The sequence below is a fragment of the Myotis daubentonii genome, chromosome 4 (assembly GCF_963259705.1).
Source record: "Myotis daubentonii chromosome 4, mMyoDau2.1, whole genome shotgun sequence".
NCBI classification, from domain to species: domain Eukaryota; kingdom Metazoa; phylum Chordata; class Mammalia; order Chiroptera; family Vespertilionidae; genus Myotis; species Myotis daubentonii.
Genome location: NC_081843.1, coordinates 101,443,218 through 101,459,989, shown reverse-complemented (window position 1 = coordinate 101,459,989; position 16,772 = coordinate 101,443,218). Strand labels below are relative to the sequence as shown.

At 46.3% G+C, this 16,772-nt stretch overlaps 1 protein-coding gene across 8 annotated transcripts in view; it reads left to right on the top strand.

The window, feature by feature from the left end:
• TRIO (trio Rho guanine nucleotide exchange factor) overlaps positions 1-16,772 on the top strand; it is a 314,559-nt gene that overhangs the window by 111,819 nt on the left and 185,968 nt on the right. For all 8 annotated transcript variants that reach the window (XM_059694768.1, XM_059694767.1, XM_059694770.1 and 5 more), the window contains exons 3-6: positions 2,395-2,509; positions 9,921-10,113; positions 12,993-13,505; positions 15,673-15,795. In XM_059694768.1, coding sequence (XP_059550751.1) covers positions 2,395-2,509; positions 9,921-10,113; positions 12,993-13,505; positions 15,673-15,795 — 944 coding nt within the window. The remainder of the gene's footprint in view (positions 1-2,394; positions 2,510-9,920; positions 10,114-12,992; positions 13,506-15,672; positions 15,796-16,772) is intronic.

Here is a 16,772-nt window from a genome sequence, read left to right as displayed (position 1 = left end):
GCTGGGGAAATGTCTGTAGGTGAAAGGTGAAGCAGTACAACGGAACCAGTCACGTCACTGACTCACTCATTGAGCTCTCGCTTCTGGAGTGAACAGGTGGCCGTGCGCACTGTGCACACCTGTTGCCGCCCCACGTGACGCTTCGATGGGCAGATTTTGGATTCTGTTTCGGCAGAGCCTGTCTTGCTTGCATTAAGAGACACGATTATAGGAGAGCTGAACACAGGTCATTGGCATTTCATCTCCTTACTGATTCAAACATTATGTTTCATTTTAAAAATTTAGGATGGGAATCCAGAAACATATTAGATATGATTCTCTTTACCAAGAGTCAGGCGAATGTTTTTATCTAAATTTCATACTGTATCTTTAAAAGTTCAAGTTTCTATAATATGTGTTGAGCTGGAATACTTTTGATCAAGGTTATGGATTCCTTTTTGAAAAGAATGTAAGATGTTGGGGAATTAAAATAGCAAAATGTTTTCTGTCTTATATTGGAGACAAGAGGTAATCCAAAACCTAGAGTCATTGATATTCCCTAATAACACTATCTGATATTTTAGACAATTACTTGGTAATGACATTTCATTCATTATAATAGCATTGCTTCTCACTTTTTTTAAAAAAATGTTTTTATTGAATTTGAGAGGTAGAGAGAGAAACATCCACTGACTGCCTCCTATTGGGGATGGAGCCCGAAACCCAGGCATGTGCCTAACTGGGAATTGAACAAGTGACCTTTCCGTGCATGGGACGATGCTCAACCAAGTGAGCCACACTGGCCAGGGTTAATAGTACTTTTTATTCATTTACAAAGGCCTAGGAACTCATTGTTTAGTTGTCCTTCTGGTGTTTCTACTATTTTAGAAAGAACTGAAGCCACTGGTTTGAAAAATCATATAAGTTCTCGTCAGGGGGCAGGACCCAGCTGGCGCGTGCTGGCAGAGTCCTTTTGTCTTTATTTAAGCTCGTTGAGCGTCAGTTATCTTCAATTATACTTCAGTCATAAAACTCTTAACAGGGTCATTGTGGTGATCAAATCAGAACGTGTGTGTCAACCTCTGGACACCATGCATAGCATGCATTGGTAGCTATGGGTTAGTATTACTCCCACTTGATACCAGAATTACTGGGCTTATAAGTAATTTAACACTTTTCTAGATGGTGTGACTACACGTGGATCATTTTAAATGTTCAGAATTAAGTTTTATTTCTGTTCAGAAACAGTGTTAATCATTCCAGGAAATTGTAAATCCCCATATTGGTAACATGTATTTTTAAAATAACATCTGCTGGATACTTCCTTGGCCTTTTTAAAAGCAAAGAATCTGGCTTTCTGTTGTTATTTGCTTGGTTTTTAATTTTACCTGTGCTGCTGAGGTAAGTAATTAAGATGAGAAAATAATGTAGAATTGCATATTGTTACTTGAATTTTGAGATCTTCGTGCTGTGCTTCCGAAGAGAGATGCCCAGAGTTGAAAAACTAAATGGAGGTTCCACTTGGGAAGGCTGTTTTCCTTCCTGAGAACCCCGATGGAAGTAATAAAATATATGTGACACTTTCACCAAAAATGGTCAGAGGTACCAGCAGACTTCATTGGAATTGTGTCTATGTTAATGAGAAATATGGCTGCCTGTCTATCAAAGACCAGTCATCATCTGAGATTTGTACTTATCTGATGTAATTTTTCTAAAGTCCTTAACTAAATTAGTTCTGCTTTACAATTCTTGCATGCAAAGCTCCCCCACCCCTTTTACTTGTATATATAGTGGCTTTTTGTGAGAGATTGGTAAAACTTGGCCAGGGGGGTCGGGCACTGCCCTTGAGAGAGGAAGACACCTTAGATCCAGATTATAGAAGTCATCAGCTTCCGAAGAGAGATGCCCAGAGTTGAAAAGCTAAATGGAGGTTCCACTTGGGAAGGCTGTTTGAAGAGCACCCCTGTCTTTTTTCCTTTCAAGACTTAAATCCCAGTTTGTTTGGTAGCAGGGGGAGAGCTGAGAATGCAGGGCTGGGAGAGGAGAGAGGACAGTGTGGAGGAGAATGAGAGAGACGGGGGCGGTGGGAACCGGTGGTTGGTTGTTCAAGGCGAATGAGCACACGTACGGGAAAACTTTCTTTCTCCAAACACGAAACTGAGGAAAGGTGGACACGTTGGAAGGAAGGGGCAGGCCTCCTGGACTGTCTTCCAGGTGGTGTGCAGAACTCGGGTGAGCTAGGCTGGCCGTGTGCCCGCTGAAACGGACTGTGGCCTTTTGCCCGTCCTTTCTGGCCCTGCGGTTGATAGAGGACAGCTCTGTGGGAGTGGATGGTGACGCCGTTGGGCCTCCAGTGGCTTGTTAGCGTCCGTCCGCTCCTGTTTGTGTCTCAGTGTGCTCCCATGTGCGTTTCAGGTGGCAGAGATAAGCGCGGAGGCCCCATCCTCACGTTCCCGGCCCGCAGCAATCATGACAGAATACGACAGGAGGACCTCCGGAGGCTCATTTCCTACCTGGCCTGCATCCCCAGGTGAGTTCTGGTGGTTTGGGCTCCTCACTGTTGGCACTGTTCTAGGATGTGGCACCGAGCTCTCTAGAAAACAGCTCAGCCCCAGCCCGAGTTCCCAGCAGACAGGTGGTGTAAACTTAAAAGTATGTTCTTTCTCCTCACTTCACCTGGTGACCGTTCTGGTGCGGGGATGAGAGGTCGTATTTTGAGTGAAGTGCTTTGTGTGATGACAGCGGGGTTGGCATGCCCACCGGCTGGGGTGTCAGGACGGTGCCGGAGGTAGAAATGAAGAGTTGGGGTTGATGGTTCCGATCCCACGACGCAGAGACCTGGAAGCCGGGAAGGAGCAGCTGCTTCTGATATGACACTGCTGTCTTCCCGCCGAGCTGGGGTTCCCTGCAAGCATCCTGTTGATTTGGAGCAGGAAGTTTGTGGGGCATTAAAAATCCTTCCCAGCTAATACGACAGGACGTCAGGTTTGGGAGCCCCCACTCAATCCGGGACGCCATCAGTGGCGGTCAGGGAGGTTTTTAGTGTGGATGCTGAAGAACACCAAGAATAGGCAAAGCTTCATTTTCCAGACCGGCCTGCGGAGAGGAACGGTGACTATCAATTGGCCCGTGTCTTTGTTTCTGCTCTCATTGAGGTTTTACTTACAGCGCTAGCTGATAGCCAGTGAAGAAATCACGCCACCCCCCCCCCCCCCCATTAATATCTCCATTTAATTGTTCAGGTTGCTTTTTGGAAAATGGAATACTACATCCCAGGATAAAGCCATGCCTGCAACAAGGGGCTGTTAATGTGTTGAGGTTGGAGGGGTGCTTCCCTCTGAAGAAAGGAAATCTTTATTCTAGAAAGGCACATGCAGAGGGAGGGCATTTCCGAAGAGACTACATTAGGACGTGTAATGAGAACAGAACTTGGTCATAACATAAGCTCAAGGAGACAGTAACTTTAAGGAACATAAGAGAACAATGGAGGATGGTCAGGGCAGGGTAATGGGCTGTAAAGGTGGGTGAATGTATAGATCCTCCCAGCACAGGGTTTGGGGCACCAGCCGGGGAGGACAGCTGTGCCCGCTCGTAACCCATCCTCGCTGTCAGGGCTGATGTAGCGGAGGAAGGTGTTGGGTTTCTGTTTGGGGATCCTTACGGGAGAACTGCACGTTGTTCATCAGCGACAAAGGGAGAGCACATGCGGAAAAGTTTTCCCTTTCCTTTTACGAGTTCCCTTTCCTCTTGAACTGGTGAACCGTTGAAATCAAAGAGCTGGAAAGAGTTTTAGAAATTATATGCTACTCACTATCATTTCTAAATAACAATATAGTTGATATTGTTATTACTGCCACTTACTGAGTTCTTATGTGCCAGGTACTGTGCTGATGATGGAAAAAGAGATAGAGCAATACAAAGGACAAAGTAAAAAAAAAGTACTTAGCAAAATGAGAGTCGTCATGTAGTTTAATGAAAAACAAGTTGAGTTGGTATTATCCAGGTGATTTTTTAAAATTACGTAATTGAATTGGTGTATGTAACTTTGGCCATTTGCTTTCTGGTTTTGAAACCTGTTTTGATTATGAATGTGAAAATTACTTTTCATCCACATTACATTCTGGTGGTTTGGGGTTTCTCACTGTTTCAATATATGGCACTGTGCTCTCTAGACAACATTGAAACCCAGCCTGGATTCTCAGCAGACAAAGGAGTATACATATTATAAAAAAATTGAGTCAGGTATTTTTGCATTTACCTGATGACCCACATTAAAAAACACAAAAAACCTTTTCACTGGAAAATTATGAGCATACACAAAAGCAGGCAGAAGAGTGTAGCAAACATCACATTCCTGCCACCTAGCTTCAGCGATTAGCAGGTTTTGCTAATCTTGTTTTACTCTGATGTTGCCCCTGGAATATCTTGTAACAAATCCCAAGCATTCTGTTATTTCACTCATCAACACTTACGTGTGTAGGGTGACCCTCCAGCTGCTGAGGCAGTCACTTCATTTCATGCCTAGATTTGCTTTTGTATTTACAGTTCCAAGTGACAGGAAATGCCATTTTGCTTGTCTGTTGGTTAATGAGCAAATAGAGAGGTGGGAATAGCATGTCAGTGATGCATCTGCCAAGTGATAATGGAGGGGGATTTCACAGGGAGTCCCCTCTGGGTCCACCCCTGGTCCCACACTGACCGAAAAGAACTGTGCGGCCCCTAGTGAGCGCGGCTTTGTTTTAATCAAACAGTAGGATTGATAAAAATCATCATCAAATTAATGGTGTGGGAATTTCGTTTTACTTTTGAAATATATACACACACTTTGAATAGTGATAGAGGTAGTGTTTTTTGTATTTTTAGTTAATCTTTACCTTTGGATATTTTTTTCCATTATTTTTGAGAGAATGGAAAGTAGGGAGGGAGGGAGAGGGAGAGAGAGAAACACTGATGTGAGGGAAACACATCAATCAGTTGCCTCCTGCACACACCTGGCCCGGGGCTGGGGATCGAATCTGCAACCCAGGTACATGCCCTTGACTGGGAATCGAACCCGCAACCCCTTGGTGCACGGGCTGACGTTCTCATCACTGAGGAACTCTGGCCAGGGCCATGGTGTGTGAATTCTTTGGGACTTGTGGGTTTGCTTGTAGTCTCAGAGTGGTGTAAGCAGTCTTGAGGGCCTGTGAGATTTCTTCCCCCATCAGTTACTCCCGAAATTTCCTGCAATATGAAGGTGGCCCCTGGCTGTCCCTCAGCCAGATAGTCCTGAGATGTGCCCTCCAGGATGTGGAGAAGTGTGCCATCCTGGAGCGCACAGGCAGTTAGACTGATTGTGCCCTGGCACAAGCTACTAATTACTTTTATCCGTCTTCCGATCTACAGAATGTGATGTTAATCTATACTTCTGTAAGATTATTCACGCACACGCCCAGCGCAGGGCCTCAGGTCCCGTAGCTGCCTCAGAAGTAGCACACTAATTTCCATCTTTCGCATCCGCTCTCCTCCGTTCCTTCCGTTATTTTCCCTTTGATGTGTTCTGAGCCAGATCAGCCCGTTTTTCTCCTGCACCGTCTCTAGGTTGTCTGTGCCTCTCAGAGCGTGGCCCCCAGAGTTAAATGTAATGTGATCTGGGAGAGGTGAGGAGTTGAAGTTTCTTACTTGGATCACCTTCCATTCCCCTCCCCCTTCTTTAAAAAAAAAAAAAAGGAGTAACAGTGATTTTCAAAGAATGCATGTGCAAGGAGACTGCCTATGGAATGAGTGCAGGAGAAGCAAGTCGCAGCAGAACTTGTTGCTGGTGTGGTGGGGATTCCTGCCCAGCCATGAAAATAACAGTGGACTTGGTACGTCTCTAGGTGTTCATTGTTCTTATTGCTTGAATTATATGAATTATGCTCTAGAACATTAAAATGATTTTTAGCAGCTAAATGGATAAAACACTCCCCCTCTCTTTGGTCCCTAATGAAATAATGTGGAGACTTTGAATGAATTCAGTCATGAACTTTCATATAAGAAGGGACTTTATTTTTTAATTGTTTAAAGTATTACATATGTCTCCATCCCCCCCCCCCATTGACCCCCCTGCGACCCCCACCCCCCAGGACAAGCCCCCACTGCCCCAGTGTCTGTGTCCATTAGTTATGCTAATATACATGCATTCAAGTCCTTTGGTTGATCTCTAACTCCCCCCGCTCCGCACCTTCTCTCTGAGGTTGGACAGTCTGTTCAGTGTTACCTTGTCTCTGGATCCATTTTTGTTCATCAGTTTATGTTGTTCATTATATTACACAAATGAGTGCGATCATGTGATATTTATCTTTCTCTGACTGGCTTATTTTGCTTAGCATCATGCTCTCCAGTTCCATCCATGCTGTTGCAAATGGTAAAAGTTCCTTCTTTTTTATAGCAGCACAGTATTCCATTGTGTAGATGTACCACTGTGTTTTAATCCACTCATCTGCTGATGGGCACTTAGGCTGTTTCCAAATCTTAGCTATTGTGAATTGTGCTGCTATGAACATAGGGGTGCATATATCCTTTCTCATTGGTGTTTCTGGTTTCTTGGGATATAGTCCTAGAAGTGCGATCTCTGGGTCAAATGGGAGTTCCATTTTTAACTTTTTGAGGAAACTCCATACTGTTCTCCACAGTGGCTGCACCAGTCTTCATTCCCACCAGCAGTGCACGAGTGTTCCCTTTTCTCCGCATCCTCTCCAGCACTTGTCGTTTGTTGATTTGTTGATGATAGCCATTCTGACAGGTGTGAGATGGTACCTCAAGAAGGGACCTTCTTTATCTAGGACAGTGGTTCTCAACCTTCCTAATGCCGCGACCCTTTAATACAGTTCCTCCTGTTGTGGTGACCCCCAATTTCATTGTTACAAATTGAACATAATTAAAGCATCGCGTTTAATCACAAAACAATATGTAATTATATATGTGTTTTCCAATGGTCTTAGGCGACCTCTGTGAAAGGGTCGTTCGACCCCCAAAGGGTCGCGACCCACAGGTTGAGAACCACTGATCTAGGAACTAAAGAAAGTAGAGTTTCTCTTTTTCAGAGACGTGTGTTGAGAAGGGACCTCTGTTTTATCTAACTTTTCTGTATTTCATAGATAAAATGAGGTTCTTTGATAAAACTGCCAACCAAACTGGTAAATAAGTCACACTTTCCAGTGTGCTAGTTAATACGTCTTCACGGCGAAGGAGTAGCAGGAGCCCATCTCCTGTTGCTAACTGCACACGTTCCTTAGCTGCTCACATACAGAACTGGGTTCGGGAAGGTTTGCAAGCCACGATTTTCCTAATAGTGACTGGCTTTGAACTTGGTAAAGACAGATGGATTGAAAGGGTGTGCACGCCCAGCCCAGTTCCTGTGTAGTTTTCATTTCTCGGGACGTCACGGGTGCTAACAGTTTGATTGTGGAGGAAGGGGAGTGGTTAATCCTTCTGTAAACGGTGCAGGCTCAGGGTCCTTCTGTTGGGTCCTTCTTCGGCTTGTTCCTGTTGTTAAGCCTGGAGTTATTCGGGATTCGTTTTAAGCCCCTTTCAAGTGGAGGACTTCGCAGTTGTGTGTGCACACCGTGCGGGGCTATGTGAGGAGGAAGCCAGGCTGCCGGAGAGTTTGTCTGGATACGGTGACGACTGATGTTTAAAGCGCAGCCTCCCAAGCGGCAGCTAATCACCCTGGGAGGCTGCAGTCTCCCTCGGGCTCGTGGGGCAGCAGAGCTGGGAGCTGGAGCAGAACGCGCCAGCGAGTCAGGCTTCCTCCCGCCCAGGCTGGCCTGGCCCGGGCCTCCGGAGCCCTGGCGTGTCTTCGAAATGGGACCTGCACTGCTCACCCCATTAGAGCTCAGGGAGGTCCAGGAATGAAGTGTGACTTCATTTCAGCGACTCGGGAGGATTTCTGGAAGCCCTGCTTGCCTCTAGGACAGTGGTTCTCAACCTTCTGGCCCTTTAAATACAGTTCCTCATGTTGTGACCCCCAACCATAAAATTATTTTCGTTGCTACTTCATCACTGTAATGTTGCTACTGTTATGAATCATAATGTAAATATCTGATATGCAGGATGGTCTTAGGCGACCCCTGTGAAAGGGTCGTTCGACCCCCAAAGGGGTCGCGACCCCCAGGTTGAGAACCACTGCTCTAGGATTTGTGAGGGAGGCCTTTGATGCCTGGATTGTGGCCCAGGACCTGCTTGAGACCCGGAGAGCTGACAGCATAGCATGAGGCGTGCGTGAGCCCAGTGTTAACTCCCTTCAATTCATGTCATAGGCGTAGGTGACAGATGAATAAGATCTTTCCTACAGTTCTCCACACGTGAGTGATAAGCTAGGCTGCTGGGTCCATCGTTTTCTCTTTATGGCTTCAACACCGTGTTCCTCGGACTGTGAGCGCCATCTACTCGGGATCTGCCCCCACAGACTTTTTCAGAATATTTTTGTGACAAGCCTTTATACTGAGGTAGTTGTCTTAGGAACTTTACATTGGAGAACTGGGGATGTCAGTTACTCCCATGGTATGAATCAAGGTAAGGAAAGAAGTGTGTGTGTGTGTATGGAAAGAAGGGAGGGAGAGGGAAGAGGAGTGAACTCATGCAAGAGAGCATAAAATTGGTTTTAATTTTTTGGCTTTTTAACATCACTTAATGATAGCAATTAATTTTCTGAGTTTTTAATTTAGACTAATTTCTCATGGTGATTACACGAGGCAGAAAAAATGTCAGAAAGCTTTACATAGTCCCAGTACATTCATGTTGGGTGAACACCTAAAATTCCCACCGGGTGGATTGAGGCCTTGCGTGGATTTCCGCAGGGCTCCCAGGCAGCCTCCCCGGCTCGGGTCTGTGCCAGCAGCAGCAGCCTGCGTGGACCGAGTGTGCACCACGCGCCGGTGAGGGCAGGGCTACTCTTCAGTGGGCGGCCGTGTCACACTGACGCTACAGCCGAACGAGACCGGGGTCCCCCTGTCTCTAAGAACTCTGACTCCCGTTGTTTCTTCGTTATTACACAAGCGCATTATATATACTTACCATGTGCTCGGGTTGGGACTTAACTAAATCACTTTTGTTGCTTCATCGAGGTCACTCTAAAGAGAGCAGGCTCTTTGGTTGTTTTGTTGCGCTGTGAGCACGTGGGGAGGAGGAACACAGTGGCTCCTTGCTCTGCCCTGCTTTGTGCTGAGGGCCAGCACAGTTCCCACCATTTCACCCATCAGTGCAGCTGGTGAAAGGCAGATACTTACTGTGAAAATAGATTGGCCCCGAAGACTCGGCCAGAAAGGCGCCACAGACCCCCAGTCCAGGGCCCTGGGACAAGTCAAAGGGGACAAAGTGGGACATTAAAAAGCCCCAGCCGTTGCTGCCAGCATGCTGGTGGGGTAGTTTTCACGCCTATGGCTGGGGAGTCTGGGGGCTGCTGTTGATGGTGTGACACCTCCACCTGGTTCTGTGCACGCTGCCAGGGACGGCCCATCCAGTGCTCGCTAAGAACCTTTGCTGCAATAGTTGCGAGGCAGCAGCGTGTGTGGTCAGTTAACACACAAAGGTGGTTTTTCTCCTAAAGAGGAGATAGGACAGGAAACCGTGAATACAAGATCAAGTTTTAAAGGTTTTCAGAGTTGGACCCTGTCCCCAGTCATCATTGCTCTGACGCACCCATAGCCAATCTGTTCTTCTATGACAAGGGAGGTGAGAGCGTCTGGTTCCCTGGGTAAGACCTGAGCTCTTTCTGAATCGATTCCCTATCCTTCCATGCCTCTCCCTACCCCCTCGCAGTGCTGACCCGCAGCCAGGCTGTGGGTGGAGGGGGCGCCCCTTCCCTGCAGTTTCCCTCCCAGACCAGGAGGAAGGCAGCAGAGCCGGCGCCGCCCCACGGGACTCTGCCCGGAAGAAGTGGCAAGAGGCGCACGGCTTGAGCGTGTTTCCTTTCTCTCTAGTGAAGAAGTCTGCAAGCGAGGCTTCACAGTGATCGTGGACATGCGCGGGTCCAAGTGGGACTCCATCAAGCCTCTGCTGAAGATCCTGCAGGAGTCCTTCCCCTGCTGCATCCACGTCGCACTGATCATCAAGCCGGACAACTTCTGGCAGAAACAGAGGACTAATTTTGGCAGCTCTAAGTTTGAATTTGAGGTAACTTCCGTGTGTGGCCAGCCCAGCTATAACCATACCTATGGTTTAATGAAAAAAATGAAAAAAACACCAAAAAAACCCCCAGATTTTTTCCCCCCCCTCCTCATTGTAGGCTGGTAGTAGATTTTTTAAAACCACATATTAGAGGGAACTGCGTATCTTATGTACATATGTGAAATTAGTTATGGCATGAAGTAACAAAAGTGGGCTCATTTATCGTGTCATCCTAGTGGGTCGCTTACCCAAGCTGGGTTTGGGTGGCTCGGAAGGACGCTGTCTTGCAGACAGTGTGTACAGCATGAATTTGTTTTCCTTCTGCCATCACCACTCCTTCAGTTTCCAAGGCTCTGACAGGCTTTGGTGCGGCAGTTTAATGAGCTGATTGTCGGAAGAAAGTGCCTGGCCAGCTTGAAACTGGATTCATGCCGCACATATTCTGTAATAAAATTTGAAAATTTTCTAATAATATATTATAATAACTTTTGGTTCAATAGATTGCTTCTTTAGCAACTTTTCCCTAAACATTAGGGTTCAGTGATTATATTCATGTATTTTAAGGTAAACAGTGTGGGGGTGCAAAAAATAATTTTTACCCTGCCATTCTACATTTTCCAGCTGGTCTAATAATCTAACAGGAGACAGGACTACAAGAAAATGCCCAGAATGTATTCCGGATGTATATGCAGGAGTGCCGTGAGGCTATGAGGCCTGCAGACACATTGGGCAGTTGAGGTTTATATGCCATTCTGGACAAAGAAGGGGGAGGCAGGGGTCTGGGATGCCAAAGGGAAAGCAGGTGGTTTGCAGGTCGCTGAGAAAGAGCAAACATGTAAAGAGTTCTTGCTGGGCCCCCAGAACCAGTGGGACGCAGAGGGGAGTCCAACAAGCAGCTCTGCCAGCCCCCCCCCCCCCCTCCCGGTAGTTTATATCCTGGCGCCAGGTGATGCTCTCTTCCTTCAGGCAGCTTTTTCTCTCTGAAGCAAGTGAAGGGTCAGCAGTTCTTTCTGAGCTTATTGTTTCTTAATAACCAGCTTAAAATCAATGTCCCAAAGGCATATTTTGAGGCAGCAAAACTTTGGTGCCCCTCAGCAGCAATAATGGTATTAAACACATCTCCCAGTATTAATCCTCAAGCCTTATGTGACATGTTACCCTTTTCAAAGTGTTGTTACTTCCATTTTTAAATCTCTTTCCCTGGAACTGATTTTCCATCTGAAATCAGAATTTACTTTTGATTTGAAGTTGTGTTTAAGAGATTTAGGTGAAACATGAAACCAGTAAGCCTTTATCTTCATATACAATTAGAAGTGATTTTGGAGGACGATTTATTGGGTCTTACTATTTTCTTGATGTCAAATTTAAAGTGTGTTGCATTTACTGATACATGTTTTAAGCAGACGAATGGTTTGGCAAAATAATGCACGCAAGGTTTTGCTATTTGAAATTTGATCTGTCCCTTGGCCTTCGAGGTTACCTAGACCGGTTTTTCCATTGAACTTGTTTGCCTCCAGGGACATTATTAAAAGTCCAGGCAGATGAGACGGGAGTGACTGCAGTCACATGGCAGCAGAAGTGCTTGCTAAGGAGCAGCCCCTCTTTGTAGCTTGGCTGTCTTCGCGGTTTCTTATGCCAAACGGCACCGAGGTCCAGGCGTAGGTTTCTCTAAGGCTGGAGGTGCCAGGTGGGACTCCACCCGCCTTTTTTTTTTCTCTTTCCTCTTTTGGTTCTAGGCCATGGATCTTCCTCCTTTACCTTTGTCTTTGCCTTTAATCACCCCGCCCTCTGGTGCTTTCCTTGAAGCATAATTCTTACCTAATCCTGCAGCAGGTCTGACAGGTAGGGTGAGGCCAGGATTTCCTGTTTAGGTTGTAATTGACTAAAACTGTATCACAGTGCAACACTTGTACTGCTCAGAATCTAGCGAAGAAACCTTCTGTCTTTACCTTTGTGAAAAGAGCTTCTGCCAGCTTTCTGGCTAACCCTTATATGTTTTCCACATTTTAAAAAGCCATTCATGTCCTCTGAGGTGTTACCTGACGGGAGGTGGAGTTTAGGAAGGGGAATGGTGAGGGTGGTCTGGTTGGAGGAGCGCTGGTCCGTCCCTTAACAGGCAGCCCCCACACAAGTGTCCTTAGTGGGAGGTGGTGCTCCAGAGGGATTTTGGGGCCCACGAACAGGATGCGAGCGTGACTGCAGAGAGACGGAAGCCTGGGCAGAGTTCTCTGCTGGGAGTGAGATGGTGGACGGGTGTGGATGAGGAAGGCTGCCTTGCCAGAAGGGAAATGTCAGACGTGCTCTGTTCTTGGCAATTTGACACATTTCCTGGTTAATGTGCCTAAAATTGAGGGTTAGTGTCCACATTCTTGGAAAGAAATCTAATACCTTTTTAAAAAAATATATTTTATTGATTTTTTACAGAGAGGAAGGAAGAGGGATAGAGAGTTAGAAACATCGATGAGAGAGAAACATCGATTAGCTGCCTCCTGCACACCCCCTACTGGGGATGTGCCCGTAACCAAGGTACATGCCCTTTACCAGAATCGAACCTGGGACTCTTCAGTCCGCAGGCCAACGCTCTAGCCACTGAGCCAAACTGGTCAGGGCGAAATCTAATATCTTTAGCTCTCATGAAATACATATAAGTCTAAAATTTTAGATATTCCAAGTAACATACATGTGTTGCTCTAATGGGTTTATTTTCACCAACTATACTGTAAGGCTTCATTTACTTATATTTATGGGGCCAGAACAAGGTATGGTATGTTTTCTATAAATAGATGACCTGCTTTAAGTTTGAAGATCTGTGCCTAAACTGCTTTATGCTAACTAAGACCATACAGAGTTGGTTCATCTTCTCATACCTGTTTTTTCCCCCTAAGACAAACATGGTCTCTTTAGAAGGCCTTACCAAAGTCGTCGACCCTTCTCAGCTAACTCCCGAGTTTGACGGCTGCTTGGAGTACAACCATGAGGAATGGATTGAAATCAGAGTTGCTTTTGAAGATTACATTAGCAACGCCACCCACATGCTGTCCCGGCTGGAGGAGCTTCAGGACATCCTGGCCAAGAAGGAGTTGCCTCAGGATTTGGAGGGGGCTCGGAACATGATCGAGGAGCATTCCCAGCTGAAGAAGAAGGTGATTAAGGCCCCCATCGAGGACTTGGACTTGGAGGGACAGAAGCTGCTCCAGAGGATCCAGAGCAGCGACAGCTTTCCCAAAAAGAACTCAGGGTCAGGCAACGCGGACCTGCAGAGCCTCTTACCCAAGGTGTCCGCCATGCTGGACCGGCTGCACTCCACGCGGCAGCATCTGCATCAGATGTGGCACGTGCGGAAGCTGAAGCTGGACCAGTGCTTTCAGCTGCGGCTGTTTGAACAGGATGCTGAGAAGGTAAAGGAGAAGGGAGAGGGATGCTAAAAGGGGGTACACAGGGAAGCTTTCTGGATCGTTTGGTCTAGAGCAGCGGTTCTCAACCTGTGGGTCGCGATCCCTTTGGCAGCCGAACGACCCTTTCACAGGGGTCACCTAAGACCATCCTGCATGTCAGATATTTACATGACGATTCATAACAGTAGCAACATTACAGTTATGAAGTAGCAACGAAAATAATTTTATGGTTGGGTCACAACATGAGGAACTGTATTTAAAGGGCCAGAAGGTTGAGAACCACTGGTCTAGAGAAAGGGCAGGGGCAGAGTAAGCGGCTCTCACGGTGTCGGTTAGAGACTAGAGATGGAGAGTGTCAGTTCCGGGACCGCCCCTAAATCTGCTTCCCATGGTCATTCCCTGTGCAGTGCAGTGCTATTTTAGAAACTTTGAGTTGTTAATTACTGATAGTTTCGAATGCCTGTAAGATAGACAAGAATGATATCTTTGGCTAAAAGAGTGAATGTTTTATAGCATTATATTATTGAAAGCAATAGTTATGTACAGGGTGTCCCCAAAAATGTATATACACTTTAACAGCTTATAGCTCAATTTTGAAAATTAAATGTATTTTAATAAACACTGCCTTATAATTACTCAAAGTGTGTGTATACATTTTTGAGGGGACACCCTATATGTATGTCATTTGCTAACTTCTGCTCTTCTACACATACAAAGCCAGTGACAGTACACCATTCAGATCTATTTTTAAAAAGGGTGAATAATTAGTTTAAATTAATAGTTTCTGGGAAATATAGGCAATAATAATTTATGGTCTCATATCTATTCTTGTGCTCCAGATAAACCAACTACTCAGCGAGAATTCTTGCCAGTTACCGGCTAATTCAGTCTTAGCCATGGGAAAGCAGTGCACTTCTTTATGAGAATGTGGTGCAAGCCATGGGTGTGGGTGAATTGGTCACTCTTCATTTGATCTTATGGACTGTTTTTCATGGACAGTTTTGTAAAGTAAAACAAACAAACAAATAAAAAAACTACATTAGAAATAAAGGACCTTTCAAAAGGTGACCCTCCAGTACTGTTCTTTGGTAAGCTTTTCACATACCTGTCAGTGCACTTAGGTTTTAGGTGCTGCTTTGTCAAAGACACTGGAGAATCTTCCTTCTAATTATTAAAAAACCCCACCAAACAGGTGGCCATCTCGGATTCTGCTTCAAGGCACAGTATCAGTGCTAACTGATAGGCGTTTATCCTATATAATAAAAGGGTAATATGCAAATCGACTGAACTGAGGAATGACCAGTTGCTATGATGCGCACTGACCACCAGGGGGGCAGACGCTCAATGCAGGAGCTGCACCTTGGTGGTCAATGCGCTCTCACAGGGGGAGTGCCGCTCAGCCAGAAGCTGGGCTGACGGCTGGGAAGTGCAGTGGCCCACCTCTGCGGCAGCACTAAGGATGTCCGACTGTGGGGAGCAGGCCTAAGCCGTCAGTCGGACATCCCCTGAAGGGAAGGGGGCCCCCCATCTGTGCACGAATGTCGTGCACCAGGCCTCTAGTTTTTCTTTAAATGCTTTCCTTGTGAACAATGTAATCTACATCCTTGTCCAGGTAGTCTCTCCATTGAACCTTAAGAGATATGTCTTTGTTCAATCTTTTCCCAATCCTTTTTATTTTCACAGTAAATTTTATTGTCTGCATTTGCCCAGGTTTTTTGTTGTTGTTGTTGTTTTTTACTTCTTACATTCAAGAACATTATCTTATAGTCTTTGGCATTGCTGTCACCAAAACCCACCCAGAGATGATAAATCCCTAATACCTAACAGGTCTTTAGTTGAAGAGTAGTTTGGGGCCATTAAGTAGTTCAGTATAGCTTGGGGCCTGGGTTGAGAGTCAAAAGATGAGTTTGTCATTAGCCTGGGGACTTGAATATCTTTGCTCCATCCATCCTCATCAGTCAAAGGAACCATCTGTTAGATAAGATTTTCTTACAGGTCCTGCAGGTTCAGAACTGTGCTACCTTCTGAGACGTCAAGAATCCTGGACCCAAATGCTGAGAGGTTATCAAGGAAGAACGTTGCCTCTTCTGCGTTTGGCCCTATTCCCGGGTTCGTGTCAGTTCATTTCTTTTTCCTGGAGTGATTCAGGTTGTCTTTTTCGTTCCGGTAGATGTTTGACTGGATCACACACAACAAGGGCCTGTTTCTGAACAGCTACACGGAGATTGGGACCAGCCACCCTCACGCTATGGAGCTTCAGACGCAGCACAACCACTTTGCTATGAACTGTATGGTAAGACTGTCGGGATAGTTTTATTGTGTGAGGGAAGGGATTTTAGGGAACGGGACACACACAGATCACATCCCAGCATGCAGCCAAGAGGCCATGTGGGCTTTCAGAGTTTCTGATTTGATGATAGCAGCTGACCTCCAAGTGTCCAGTTCTCAGTGCTCTCAGTGTCTAAGTAGCTTGTTTTCAGTTTTCAACAAACAAAAATGTAAACAAGCAAACCAACTAACCAGTGAAACTTGCACCAGCTACGTGGCCAGTTCACCATGGATGGTTTGGATGCCCGTTCCTGTGCTCCGCCCCTTGGAGCTGCAGGTTGCTGGGTGCCACCGTGTTCCCTTACCTGCGCCAGAAGTAATGGGGATGTGGAGAAGGCCCTCTGCAGACCAGCACTCTGTGAGCACAGTCTGTTTAAGGACATGAAAGTGATTCAGGAAACTATGGGTTCGAGGGGCAATGGTACCCACAGTGGGTCCCACAGCAGAGCCGTCCACATGGACAGGTCATGTCAGGATTCTAACAGAGGGCACCTCCTTGAACTGTTCCTCTTTAAGGGGACAGAGAAAGTAAAAATGAGCAGATGTCATTACCTGGCACTAGAGATAGAGCATGCGTATGCGAAGGGGCCAGGGACTTAAAGGACACTAGTTATAATCATTAATGCCACAGGAGCCAGGGAAGCCAGTTCCCTGCTGACTGTGGCCTTGACTGACTGTCACAAGCTCACAAAGTGCCCTCCCTCCCTGACACTGTCAACACCTCTCTGTTAGCTGAGTCTAGCTTGCACACGCAGCCCAGAAAAGTAATTCAGAGGCTGCATGCAGTCTGTGGCTCGCTGATCCCGGGCATAGGCGACTCCTCCTAGTTAGGTTTGGGGCAGAAATGAGTAAAAGACTGTACGGGGGAAGAACGGGCAAGTGGATACACTTTTTTGGGTGGGCTGCAGTCGAGGTAACAACCACAAGGCTCTTGCAGAGGTC